A 13,818-nucleotide genomic window follows, 5' to 3' on the forward strand; every position below is an offset into this window, starting at 1 on the left:
GTGTTCTCCGATTGTACCGCAATTCATATTTTTACCTCATTCACAGTAATTGCAGTGATGAGACAAAAAATTGTGCAGAAACTTTTCAGAAATACATGGAAGTCAACCTGGGAGAGCGTCAGTTACCCTGTCCCATGATTTCACTCTGAAGCGCCTTGACAGAAAACCGTAAATGCTAGAGAAATATCGAACACATTTTACCGGAGCAGGCATGCGTGTCAATGTCATGACCGAGTTTGATACCAATCGGGCGATATTTGTGGGCGTGACGGCGATTTCAAAATCGCTTTGGGGTCAAAAATCTGCTTAAATTCTCACTCTAAAAAAGCGGCAGTTGGTGTCAGTTATGCTCTGCGTTTCGGCAGTTGGAAATTTTGCTCTTTATTCGCTTTTTACGTCGCCGTCATAAGTCCGATTCCTTATAAAAATAATAGCACACCTGCCGGGAACGAGCCGCACGTTTTGATACCACTTTTATGGGTGGGCTCGCAGCGGTACGAGCCGCATTAACGGTGACGGAAGAATAAGTTAAGAACTAGAAAATTCCTGAAGAAATTTAACTGGGGCCTGCCAAAGTGTGCCCGTCGGTTTGGACCCAGCGTTCTGATACTAAAAATTAGCATCAATGCTAAAGAAATCTGCAATGTAATCAATAGAATCACAAGAATGTTAAGTAAACTGGACATGCACCATTCAGTATGATAAAGTAAGTGTATTAGCTAAAATGAGCAAAAATGCTAATGTTAGCATGAATGCTGTCAGTAGCATGTGGGATATTATTAGAATGTTCTCTGTAATTTACTTAATTCCTTCAGAATACTAACTATGGCAGATAAGTAAGAAAAATACGTTATAGCTTATTTAAGCTAAAAGGCTAATGCTAATGAACTGCCTTGCTGCGCAAGGCAGCTCCCTAACCTGAGAGAACCAGATAATGCAGAATGATATCATTGCACCGCCTGCTGCGGTGCACTATTCAGAAGGGCATATTGAGGCTTTTATTTTGAAATTTGCAGTAAGCATCATAAGAAATGGTCAAACTCATCCCATGTGTAACAGTGAATGTGTTAAATCGGTTCTATAATGCTCAAAACACAAGTAGTTCTAAAGGCCAGCTCAGTCCTCCTCTGTAGTAACTGACAGTTCCACCATGTTGTAGTTCTAACCTTCAGTCTTTGTAGTTCTAAAGAGCAGCTCAACTGTCATGTGAGTGAAACACACAGGGAGAGATGGAATCCTAACTGTTTGAAGCAGTTACTTTTTCTGATCAAAGCAGGCCAAACATATCTTTACCTAAGTGTTGCCAATAGCATGTGGGGTATCATTAGAGTGTTTTCTGTAATTGATTTACTCCATTCAGTATATTTAAAATGACTAATAAGTAAGTAAAATAGCTAATAGTTTATTTAAGGTAAAAGTCTTATCTTAATGATCTGCCTTGCTGCGCAAGGCAGATCCCTAACCTGAGAGAAGAATATAAAGCATTCTAATATTATTGCATCGCCTTACGGCGATGCATTAACCTGAGGACAATATGAAGGCTTTTATTTTGAAAAATAAACATAAGCTTCATATTAAATGCTCACACTAATCCAATGCCTAACAGTGTTTGAGTTAAATCTCTTATTTACTGGCCTAAACAGCCAGTAGTTCTAAATGGAAGCTCTGTTTTAACTGAGTGTTAGTTAGAACTACAGATATGGTGTTCTGATAGTCCTATTTAATATCATTAGGTCAAAGGTTAATGCCATTGCACTGGCTTGCTGCGCAAGCCAGTGCCATAACCTGAGAGGAAAAGATAATATAGGCAGAGATTTTTTCAGCGCCTTACGGCGCTGCACTCACCTGACAGAGATATTGGGGCTTTTATTGGGAAATTTCCATTAAGCTTTATTTAAAAATTACACACTAATCATTTGTGTAAGAATGGTTTGTTAAAATCAGTTATAAAATGCCCAAAACACAAGTAGTTCTGAAGGCCAGCTCATTCCAGAGTGTCCTCCCATGAATCAGCTGCTCTGGCCTCATGTGTTCCGTTGCTATGGTAATGGATCAGCTGCTAACTGTCATTTGTGTGTGAGACAGAAAGGGGGGAAAAAAATTCTATCTTTGTGAGACACCCAGCCAATTAATATGGAAAAAGCACTCCGAACAAACCTTTGCCGTTCAGGAACCGTAATACATATTTGAAAACCGTTTGAAGCGTATGAGAGGGCTATTTGTCGTCTCCGATAGTACCGCAATTCATATTTTTACCTCATTCACAGTAATTGCAGTGATGAGACAAAAAATAGTGTGTGCAGGGCTCAGAAAATTTTCAGAAATACATGGAAGTGAATCAGGGAGAGCGTCAGTTACCCTGTCCCATGATTTCACTCTGAAGCACCTTGACAGAAAACCGTAAATGCTAGAGAAATATCGAACACATTTTACCGGAGCAGGCATGCGTATCAATGTCATGACCGAGTTTGATACCAATCGGGCGATATTTGTGGGCGTGACGGCGATTTCAAAATTATTTTGGGGTCAGAAATCTGCTTAAATTCTCACTCTAAAAAAGCGGCAGTTGGTGTCAGTTATGCTCTGCGTTTCGGCAGTTGGAAATTTTGCTCGTTTTTCGCTTTTTACTTCGCCATCGTAAGTCCGATTCCTTATAAAAATAATAGCTCCCTTCTCGGCATCGAGCCGCACGTTTTGATACCACTTTTGTGGGTGGGCTCGCAGCGGTACGAGCCGCATTAACGGTGATGGAAGAAAAATAAAGATATATATAAAGAGACATTCTATTGGGTGTAGAACAATAGGTGCCTGCCATGCAATGCATGGAGGCAGTGACTGACTTGCTTCGCAAGTCAGTCACTGCTCTCCTTATGCATTGCTATGGGCAGGCCCCAATAATAAAGAGACATTCTATTGGGTGTAGAACAATAGGTGCCTGCCATGCAATGCATGGAGGCAGTGACTGACTTGCTTCGCAAGTCAGTCACTGCTCTCCTTATGCATTGCTATGGGGCAGGCCCCAATGATAGCTGTTGAGCGGTAAACACAATCTCTATCAATTTCTTTTCATCTTTGGTGTTGCATAAGCAATCCATGTAATTTGGCCTATTTCAAGCATTACTAGATTTCATTTATGGTGCTGTGCCATGTATCACTTACAAAAGTACAGAAATAACACCGTAAAACAGCATGCTAATATATCAGCATCATCTGGTTTTAGCTGGGGAGTTCTTGCACACACGTAAGAAGTGTGGATGATGTCAAAACTCTACCAGACAAGGGGATCACTTTCTATGTATTAAACAGGGAAAGTGACCAGTCAGCTCTGGTTCTGTCAATTTTTCAGTAGTGTGACCTTTAACCTTTTCGTTAATTCAGAGACTGCCTAATTTTTTAAACTGAAAAAAGGGTGTGAGTTTGTGTGGATAATGCTCCTTTGCAACAAGAAGTTCAGGATTTAATAACTGAAAATCTGTGAATATTATTCCTCCAGCCAGAGTTTGATCCTCTTTCAATTCCCCTGCTGTGATTTAAAAGCATGGTTAAAAAAAACTGAAGTTTGATTAAAGTTGCACCTTTGTTACTGTTCCACCTTTCCACAAATTTTTAAGGTACTTTTTGTAAGTTATGAAGTGCAACCGCTGAGACTAAATCTAGTGTGTTAGTTTTATTTTTTAAGAATTATAGCGTCTTATTTGCTCTTTTGGGTCCTTTTTCTCTCCATTGGAGGTCTGAAAATGATTTTTTTTCCAACATTCCTGCTGTTGGAGGAGACTTATGGAGAAGACAAATGAAACAAGATGCAAAAGAACAATAATGTGGCTGCTTCACTTCATATGGGTGTTTGAGATAATTAGTGAAAAGAGACAAAACAGCAGCAGAAAACAAACAATAGAACATTAATGGATCAGGCTGGTCTTGAACTTGTACATGTGGTTCACATTACAACACCTGCCAGGGGTATGCATTAATTTAGACTTAACTGTAAAGTTTTTCTGTTAGTTTTGTATCTTGACCTCCTTCTGTTTCTCTTTTTGCCCTTGGAAGAAAATGAAAGCAATTTGCTTGTCAGTGACATAATGGCACTGTTTCTGCTCATGAAAGACACAAATGTCATTCGGGTCAGCAGCAACCCCCCCTACCACCACCACCAAACCCCTCAGGACAGTCATTAGGTGAAATTAGAGGCATGATTCTGTCGCTCACGGCTGACAGCATGATGGGTATCTTTTCCACGGTGACTTCATCACGTCAGGTGCAGAGGGTGAAAGACATCAAAGTCAAGAAAATATAGGCAAACTCGCTTTGGGAGGGACAGCCTCAGAGGTCTCTGGATTTACGGTGGATTGGAGTAATGCACATGTTTTCACACAGGTGCTATTTATTTTTTTTGCAAAGGGGAACATGAAAGGATTGAACTTTGGTTTGATGTGATAATGAAGTGCCTTCTTTAGTCTTTCATCTAAACCAATCACCCTCATTTATTTGTCCGACAAATGCTTTGGTACACTTTAGTACACTTCTAAAGTAGTTCTGCTAATCAGTTGGGAGTATCATCATCTCCAGGCTTTGTTTAAAGGATTTCTCACACTGGAGAGGGAAATGATTGGTGATAGACTGAGTGCTCCGGCTTTCTTTGTGCGCCTGCCTTGCGAAACCACCCATGAGTCACACTAGCGTCGCATCGAGCGTTTGCACGTCTGTGTATCATCCTGCCTTTCCTTCTCCTTCCCCCATGTTTTCATATCAGAGGAATTCAGAGATTTGAGACTTGTCATGGTTGGTAGAGGTGAGCAGGAGTGATGCAACGGTTAGTGCACTGGAGCGTTTAGCCGTACATGGGAAGATTTACCGGCCTGTGAAGCCATAAACCTGCAATTACAAAACCTAACAACTCTGGCACAGGCAGCCCGTACAACACAGTTTTCCTCTGGGCTCAGGGATTTAAGCCTCACAATCAGTCAAGCGTGACTTAAGAAGCTAATTGCACAAGACTGACACACATACATGCACAAACTCCTTACAGGAGAGAGACTGATGTTGGAGGTGGAATTTTGTTTAAAATTAATCAAATTTTAATCCAGCTTGTACATTTCCATATTTCCATATTTATCTCCACGCTTCTAGCATCCACTTCCTCCCTGCATATAATTTCAGCCCTATTAATAGCTCAAACTGCTTCTTACCCAAGACGCACGCTAACAGGGGAACACGCTTTCACTCTTGTCACCGCAACCTCGTATCTGTCCAGCGCTCAAAGACACGCATATCCCAAGGTAGATAGGGCTGTCAATGAATCACTCCGTTTCTGCCACAGTTGGTAAATTGACTGTTTGATGCTGGAAACAGATGGGGCAAGAGGCGGGTGGAGTCGCTGATAAGATGTAGGATTCACACTCTTTCCCGCCTCGCTATAATGAATCAGTGTATTTACTTAGAGCGATCTCCTCGTCTGAAATTGTCCTGCGATTGCTCTGTCTTCTCCCCCGTGTTGTCACTCCTCGGGTTTTCCTCCCCTCCCCCCTAAAGGTAATTGCTCTTACCTGAGACACTGTAATGGATCCTGGATGAAGTATTGAACGCAGCTAGATTTTGATTAAGGGGCTGGAGGGCAGAACATGCCTTTAATGAAACTGAGGAATCAGCATTCTCCTGGCTGTAGCGCTAAGACTGAATGCCGAGCATCACGGCCCACAGGCGCCTTGATTAGGACCTGATCCCAGCAAATCCAGGCATGGGCCAAAGCCTCTGAATTAAAAGCAATGAGTTTGACTATTAATAATACCTGAGGTATGTGCATAGTACCCTCCCCCCCTCCCCCCCCCCTCTATCCCTTTTGTAGACAGATAATGATTAAAGATGTGTCTATTCATTTACTGTAAGTTCTCCCACATGCATATTCACCCACAAGTCCAATCATCCACCTTGTTGCTCTGCAGTTGAAACACTAACACACTCATTAATGCACTCATTCCTTTTTCCCTTCATATGCAAAAGGTCAGGCTTTATCAGTTAGAATTTTAGCATGAGGGATAACTTGCATTAGCTTCTTTCATCTTCTTCCTTTATTGCCTTTTTGCTCGTGTTTAAAAACTGATTGCATCTTGGACGGAGATGAAAGGGAAGCAGCACGCTCCCCGCGTTCTTTGAGCATGCAAATGGACGTAATCTAAAAGACGAAGTATTAGCATGCTAAAAGACAGCACGGCTATGATGAACACCATTTGCCAAGGCTTAATGCGATAGCTGGGTAAGATGATTAACTTTGAATCCATTTAATCAACCACAAGCGCTTTCTCAAATAACCAACTGTCTCGCGTTCGGGTAAAACTTGCTCTCAAATCTGTCGAGAATTGGATGGATGTGTCAAATCACGGAGTTTCTAAATCAGAGCCGAGGCCAGCCAAGCAGGGTTCTTTGAAGTGATGGACATCAAACATCATTTTCTCTGCTGTGTTTGTCATTCTCTGCTTTGTTTAAAGCTAAAAATGGAGTTCAACTTGGAACACGCAGCAGCTCGATTTGACTGAGCAGTCAATGTGCCCTTGGGCTGCATCCTATTGACTTAAGTAGTTTAAGTAGTGGCGTCTCTCACCTTCTTTTTCATATCGACCCCAAAGTGCATGCTGATAGCTGTCTCTCGCAATGTGATGGAAGTTCTGATCCTTTTTCTTGGCCTTAAACGGCAATCCAAGAGGTCGGCTTGTGAGGCGTCGTAGTTGTATTTACTGATGCTGGAAACAATTTGTAGCTGAATAGTCTATTACTGCTGCCAGTGCTGGCCAAAAACATTTTCACCAGCAAACACTCCAGCTGGATCTGACATGAAACAAAGCTTAAATAGGTGGAAAAGCACCTTGTGCTCACTTCTAAGTCATGTAGAGTATCTGTGATTCTGTAGGCCTGTTGAGTGCGTGGCATCATTGACTCTTTGAAATACCAATGCTTTTGAATTAAACTGCTTCCATCGGTTATGATATATATATCATGTATCCACACAGAAATATTCTACCAGATACAAAGTAAACGTCCTTCCATGGACATATCAGTTTGCAGACCAAAATCCTACAGAAAACATGCGAACTGAAGAGAGACATTAACACAGGGGTGTCAAACTCCAGTCCTTGAGGGCTGGTGTCCTGCAGTTTTTAGATGTGCCACAGGTACAAAACACTGGAATGAAATGGCGTAATTTCCTCCTCCTTGTGTAGATCAGTTCTCCAGAGTCTTAATGACCTAATTATTCTATTCAGGTGTCCTGCAGAAGAGGTAAATCTAAAAGTTGCAGGGCAGTGGCCCTTGAGGACTAGTTTGACATCCCTGCATTAAACGAACTCAAGACTTTGCTGATTACATTTATTATGCTCAAATAATTATTTGTTTTAAGGCCTTTACATTTCTTAAGCAAACTGGTCCCCATCTTTACATTTCTACATGTTCTGTGTTAATGTAATACATAAACTCCAACAGTTCTAAGACAAGTCTTTATTAAATACTTTCCCTGCTGTGTGTCTGCTCCTCCAACAGACCTCGATAACCCGGTGATTACGGTTCACCAGAGTATAGGAGAAGCAAAGGAGCAGTTCTACTATGAGAGGACTGTATTCCTGCGCTGCGTGGCCAACTCCAATCCGCCCGTCCGCTACAGCTGGCATCGCGGGAGGGAAGTTTTGACACAGGGATCCGACAAGGGTGTGGAGATTTATGAGCCGTTTTTCACACAGGTAAGACAGAGGGAAGGTGGTGTGGTTGTTTGTCTTAAATTAAAGCTAATTTCAGAAGGATCACTGTTAAGATTTTAGATTTTTCTTACCTTGATGTCTTCTTTTATTTTTTATTTGTTTTTAATTAAAGTTATGAGTAATTATTTCCTTCATTCCTTACCCATAGTTGGAACTAGATAGTCAAGCTAACCACAGCTAACAACTTTTATTCCCCTGCCTTTTCGTATTTTCGGTCTATTCTATTATTCCAACCCTAACAAAGAACCTCTCATCACAGTGACCATGATTAGGTACAGTGTTCCTTAGAAAGCTTTGGTAACACAAGATATTTTTGTAGATTTGTCCTTAGTAATGTTTTCTGCCCAAAGCTCCTCTTTGTACAGTATGTATCTCATAGTGTGGGAAGAAACCACAAACTGCCAGAGGCTTTTCCACAGATTCGGATGGTGTTTTGTCCCCGAGTGCATAACAGCCTTCTGTTTTTAGACTTCTGTTTTGTACATTCTAGTTATTATGCCACGCTGGCAGCGTTTGACATTTTAACAGCATTTCCAACTCTTGAATTTCAGGATTTTTGTCAGTCGCAGTCACATTGTTTTTGATAAAAGGATTTTGAAGCTCAAAAAATATTTCTTTTAAAAAACTCGAAACATGAAAAAAAAAAGTGATGTTGTACAGGAATATCTTGTTTCTTTTGGAAACTTAAGATTCCTTATGTTCCACCAAAGGTTGTCGAGCAGTCGAGATAACCTTGCTGCTGAAAGATTTTCGGATAATTTCTGCTCATTAAGACCTGTTTTGTATTGCAGAATAAAAAAGGCACATATTGAGGTTATATAAAATTAATTTATTTGGGCTTATATCTTAAACTGTCTAAAATTAAATGGATAGCATGACAAATCCGCTATATATATCCTTAGCATTTATGCTCAAAAATTAGAATAGCAATATACTAAAAATAATTTTGACAGGCAGCGAGAAATGATACTTTGTCGATATGAATAACAATTTCTAAAGATAACTGCTGCTTCAAAGTGAATTTTGGATGCTTACAAAGGCACATGTTAGTATTAAGACATTTTTTATTACAGCTGAAATACCTAATAGTAAAAGAATAGTGTTGTTGTTTTTTTCAGCTTTTGTCGGTCCTGTGAAATTCATCTCTGTTTTCAAGAAAGAGTGTTTGTGGCAGATACTTTATGTGCTCATAAAGCATCGCGGTTATTGATTCCTTCGCTCACAAAAGAAAAATATGGAACAAAATATTGTGTTCACAGCACATTTATAGATTGTGCCAGTAAACACAAACATTAGAATAAGTTCTGCTCATAACAAAGTGATTTCAGAGGCATCTATGATTATTACTTGCCATGAAATTCCAATCCAATTGAACAGGCAACTAAAGGAAAGGCTAAAATGTAGACTGAGAATAAATAGTTTGCAAATATCGTATCATAAGCATAGACCAATAATCTGCATTGTCACTACACATATGGGTTAGTCTTTCTTTATAACTATCAAATCAGCAAAATATCTCATAGATTAGAAAAATGGAGTAATTGTAGTTTTTTTCCCTTTCATCTGTCTACCTCATGCCAAACTAACCTCACAGACGGGACAGCAGAACTTGCCTTAGTGAACCTTCTGAAAAGCAATGCCAGATTTCATGGTTTACATGCATTTTTGTGAGGTGGGTTTTCATCACAATCTGGCAAGTTGGTGAGCAAGTGGATTTTCTATGCAGTCTGAAACAGAACAGCTTTGTTCCAAAAAGGATTTTCTGCAGTCGACAAAGAGCTGATTGAGATTGTTCCATCACTTGTGAAGGTATTGTAGTTTTTCAACAGATTGAGTTAAATGTGATTTGATACGTGCTTGGAAGTCTGCATCAGTGAGAATGTGAATCTGCACTAAAAAAAGAAAAAAAATGGAGCGGAAAAGAGGCTTAGGAAATAAAGAAAGGGAGGAAAAGGAAGCGAAAATTATGTTTGGCTCAAATGAAGAAAGATGGGTGTTAACTAATAGAGTGAGTGAAGCAGAATGAAGAAGCTGCACTATTGGGCCTCAAATAACACTCATCCCATCTGCGCACCATCCTTCCTATTACCCCACTATTAGAACCCTAATTGGGTCTGGAAATTGGAGCACAACCTAAAACCCAGAGATTAGGAGTTTGTGAGACCAGCTCCAAATATGACCTGACTGAACTCCAAATAATTTGCTCATATAAATGTTTTCAGCAATATGTCCCACAGACAGGTGCAGGACCCAGGAAAGTAGATTTCCTGCAAAGTTTATTTTTTCCAACTCTTACCTTCAGCTATTCTTTCATTTGCTTTGCATTTTCCTCAACGTTGCACATGTGTTAGATTCCCAAAGATGTTAGAAACATTTTAAATTCACTACAGAGAACTAGTTTCTATAATAAAACTTTGGCCCAGAGCTGTAAGTTTACGGGAGAAACCCTCTGCTTTATGTTGCTGTAAGTTATTTTCTTTCTTATTCACAAATTTTTTTAATCAAATATTCTGTAAAATGTTCAAGACCGGCAGCTGGTAAGCTTCATTATAACTCACTTAATGTTTACGTTTGCATATACTGTGTGGCAACAAAAACAATTATACTGTGCAATTTCCATGATGTGGAAAACAATTTATCCTACCGGTGCTTTCCTGCTTTTCTGCCCACGCTGTGAAGTCCTAGCAACATTTTCTAAGAAACGAAAGTAGAACATCATGTCAGCTCAACATCAGGTGATGTGGGACGCAAGATTTTAAGCTAATTTCTTTTTCAGCACAGACCTAACAATGCATTGTCTGAAAATCAAAATTTCAAAACTTATGGCCAGAAGCGTACTCCCACGACTCCCTCAGCGAGTCTGTGAGGATAAAGATCATGTCCACTGCCAACGGCCAGGACAAAAACCACATCGCTCCTCCTGGATCCAATGTCCGACAATCAGCCTCCTCTCTCTCGAGACCCCAGATGAGCTTTCCCAAGGAGCCTGAGAAGTATGTTCCCTTAATAATTGGAACACACTCTCTGTTCCCCTTTCTGACATTTTGGTGTCACCATCCCAGTCCCGCCCTTCAACACGGTTGTACCAGTCTTCCTTGTTTCTATTGCTTGAAAAAATCTTTTGACTGGCTTTAAATCTAGCTCAAATTCAACTAAAAGACTTCAATGAAAAATAGACTGGAACATCTTTCACAGAACTCAACATTGAAGTGCCCCCATAATTTCTCTCCACTGTGATGGAGCCATTTTGTTCCCATAGTGCTCAGACTTCCCATCAATTTGAATGGGACATTTCACAAGTCCGCTTTTGGAAAAATTACTTTGTGTTTCTATTTGTTTATCTATTTGGCCCTTATTTTTATGAAGAAAGTTTCCTTCCCTGCAACTTCCTCTCTCTGCCTTTCGTTTCTACCTCAACCGTTTCTACATTACTTCCTCCCTCATCCTCTGACATCGGCTTCAAGGCAGAGGAAGGTGGCAGTAAGAGAACGGGTGTGGAATGTGAGGTCCGTAGCTAATATGGCACAATTAAGTCACCCTTCGGTTTCTTTGGAAATGAAAGGGTCTAAAAGACACCAGTGATTGCCATATTTTCTGGGCCGCTGCAGCATGTGTCTGAGTCATGTTTTAATCCTCTCTTCGTCCTTTCACCCACACGCTGGAGTCAGCCAGATCAAAGGTTTTACATCCTCATCCTAACCTTTAGGGCGAGGCTTGTGGCTGACGGGCCCAGTTGGAATCAAACACATCTTCTCAATGAGATAGTCATTTCTGTGGAGAGATCCCCCACTGAGCCCGTGCATATTTCTGTAGCTCCACTGTGAAAATACTGCAGGAGCCTTTTCTGTGGAGTAATCCTCTCGCTGATGGCAGACGAGCTGACAAATTTCTTTCTTCATTTAAAATAAAGTATCCGCGTCATTCTTATTTCAGTGCAACAGTAATGTGCTTGAATTCTGCTCTCTTTTCCTCTCCCCCTTTGTCTTTGCTAAAGCTTTATAAATATTCATGTCACTGACCTTACTCTGGAGCTGTTAGGCCTTTTTCATAGCCTCCCCAGATCTATTTTTTGCAGCATTCCTGCTTTTAATTAGAATGATGCTTTTGCACATATTTGCATACCAGTGTTGGTTTGGTCTGAGCTGCAGGGGGAAACAAAGATCCTGAAGTTGAAGAACCTGCGTCCTCAAGATTACGCCAACTACAGCTGCATCGCCTCTGTCCGAAATGTGTGTGGGATTCCTGACCGCAGCGTTATCTTCGGACTCACCAATAAGACAGGTACAGAACAAGGTCATTCTTTTAGTTAAATATTTCTTTGTCTGTCTGTCACCTTGTTTAGTGTTAGTTGATTGCTTTTAAAGTCTTTTAGATTAGATCTGTTGTAATAGCTTTAGTTAATTCCCTTTACCTTTTTATGTATCTTTTCTATAACCGTTGTGTTTCATGTTTTCTTATGTGCAAATAAAGTCAACTTAACACATGGATGAGTGATTTATTTGCATACTACTTATTATTTTATGTGTACATATACACCTTCTGTTATCTTGTAAAAGTCTTGCTTTCTCTCACTTTCCCACACTCTGAATGAATCATTGAACATTTTTGGCATTGTAAAATATTAATCAGAAAAATATTACTTATGTCTGAACCTGAACGTCGTCTAGTTAACGTGAATTGTTGATTTCTTGGTGCGTCTCTGATTTATGACCTTTTAAAAAAAAAAACTTAAAGAAAATAACATCTCTCCATGAATGCATTGCTACCTGTAGGCATGAGACTTTACTCTTTTTGCAGCTTCTCCAGCTATCAAACTTCTGGTGGAGGATCCAATCGTGGTTAATCCTGGTCAGACCGTGTCGCTGGTCTGCATCACCACAGGAGGGGAGCCGTCCCCCATGCTCACCTGGGTCACCAGCAACGACAGTCTGCCGCAGAGGAGCGTAGTGAAGGGGGGCACGCTCACGCTGCCCGCCATCACCTCGGACGAAGCCGGGGTTTACAGCTGCGTGGCCAGCAACAACGTGGGAAATCCGGCCAAGAAGTCCACCACCATTGTGGTGCGAGGTAGGAAAGCATGGCCGCCTGTCGGAATATTCAATGTTGAAAGTATGACAAAGCCATTAAGAGAAATGGGTTGTTGTTGTTAGGACATCAAACATGACAATGCTGAAAAGTGATGCTATAAGTTATTCATGCCTGTTTAGTAGTTGCAAAAATGATCAACATAGAGCAACGTTTGTGCAATTTGGCTGTAAGATCATGATATAAATATCATTGTTTATTTGATTTAGCATCAGAAAGCACTCTTTTGCTAGTACTCAAATTAAAATTACACTCAAGTAGCTCATTGGTTGAATATTTTTATTTTAAAGCCATGTATTTATTTGTTGTTTTTTTTGTATGTGCAAATGCACTGTGCAAAAGTATTAAGACACCATGAATCTTTTGTACTTTGTAGATGTGAACAAGTGAAGAATTGAGGAAGTATTTTTAGGACTAAAATGATCAATATCTGGAAGTTATGGGTTTAGTCAAGGCTTCTTCACGGCACCCCAGGGAGAGTGGAACATAGACTTTTATTTCTTCAGTATGTCTGCAGGGTAAAATAAATAGAAAAATGGTTTTTAATTTTGTACTAATTAGAAAAATAGTACAACGGAACAATCTAACATTCCAAATTTTATGAATTACATTAATTTAGAAGTTCTGGTAGAAATTCTTGTAGCTGGGGAGGTAGAAAATAGTTGTTTAAAAAAATAAGTATGTGTGTTATGATTTTTTTTTTGGCTGGAGAAAATTGCATACAATTACCTCACTAAGGTAAAAAGGGCACCTCAATGTGACTTCTGTAACATATCCATTTGTTCCTTGTATTTTATTCCATTCACAGTTTTTTCAGCACTTCTTGCAAAAAATCTCCTTTTTTGCAAGAAGTGCAAAAACGTTACTGGTGAATCGTCGAACAGAATGGAAGAGCACAACAAGCACGAACCTGTTAATTTAATTCACTGATTCAAGTTTCAGTTTACTGGAAAACAGCAGGTCTAAGGTCATTTGCAGCTGTTTGGTCATT

The 13,818-nt window shown here is 40.1% G+C and overlaps 1 protein-coding gene across 4 annotated transcripts in view; it reads left to right on the forward strand.

Moving 5' to 3' along the window:
• The window catches only part of mdga2a (MAM domain containing glycosylphosphatidylinositol anchor 2a), a 183,811-nt gene that overhangs the window by 84,429 nt on the left and 85,564 nt on the right, over window positions 1-13,818 (forward strand). For 2 of the 4 annotated variants that reach the window (XM_044105960.1, XM_044105957.1), the window contains 3 exons: window positions 7,528-7,724; window positions 11,888-12,023; window positions 12,540-12,809. In XM_044105960.1, the coding sequence (XP_043961895.1) occupies window positions 7,528-7,724; window positions 11,888-12,023; window positions 12,540-12,809 (603 nt within the window). The remainder of the gene's footprint in view (window positions 1-7,527; window positions 7,725-11,887; window positions 12,024-12,539; window positions 12,810-13,818) is intronic. The other 2 variants (XM_044105959.1, XM_044105961.1) reach the window with 1 other exon arrangement.

This window comes from Gambusia affinis, linkage group LG22, assembly GCF_019740435.1.
Source record: "Gambusia affinis linkage group LG22, SWU_Gaff_1.0, whole genome shotgun sequence".
NCBI classification, from domain to species: domain Eukaryota; kingdom Metazoa; phylum Chordata; class Actinopteri; order Cyprinodontiformes; family Poeciliidae; genus Gambusia; species Gambusia affinis.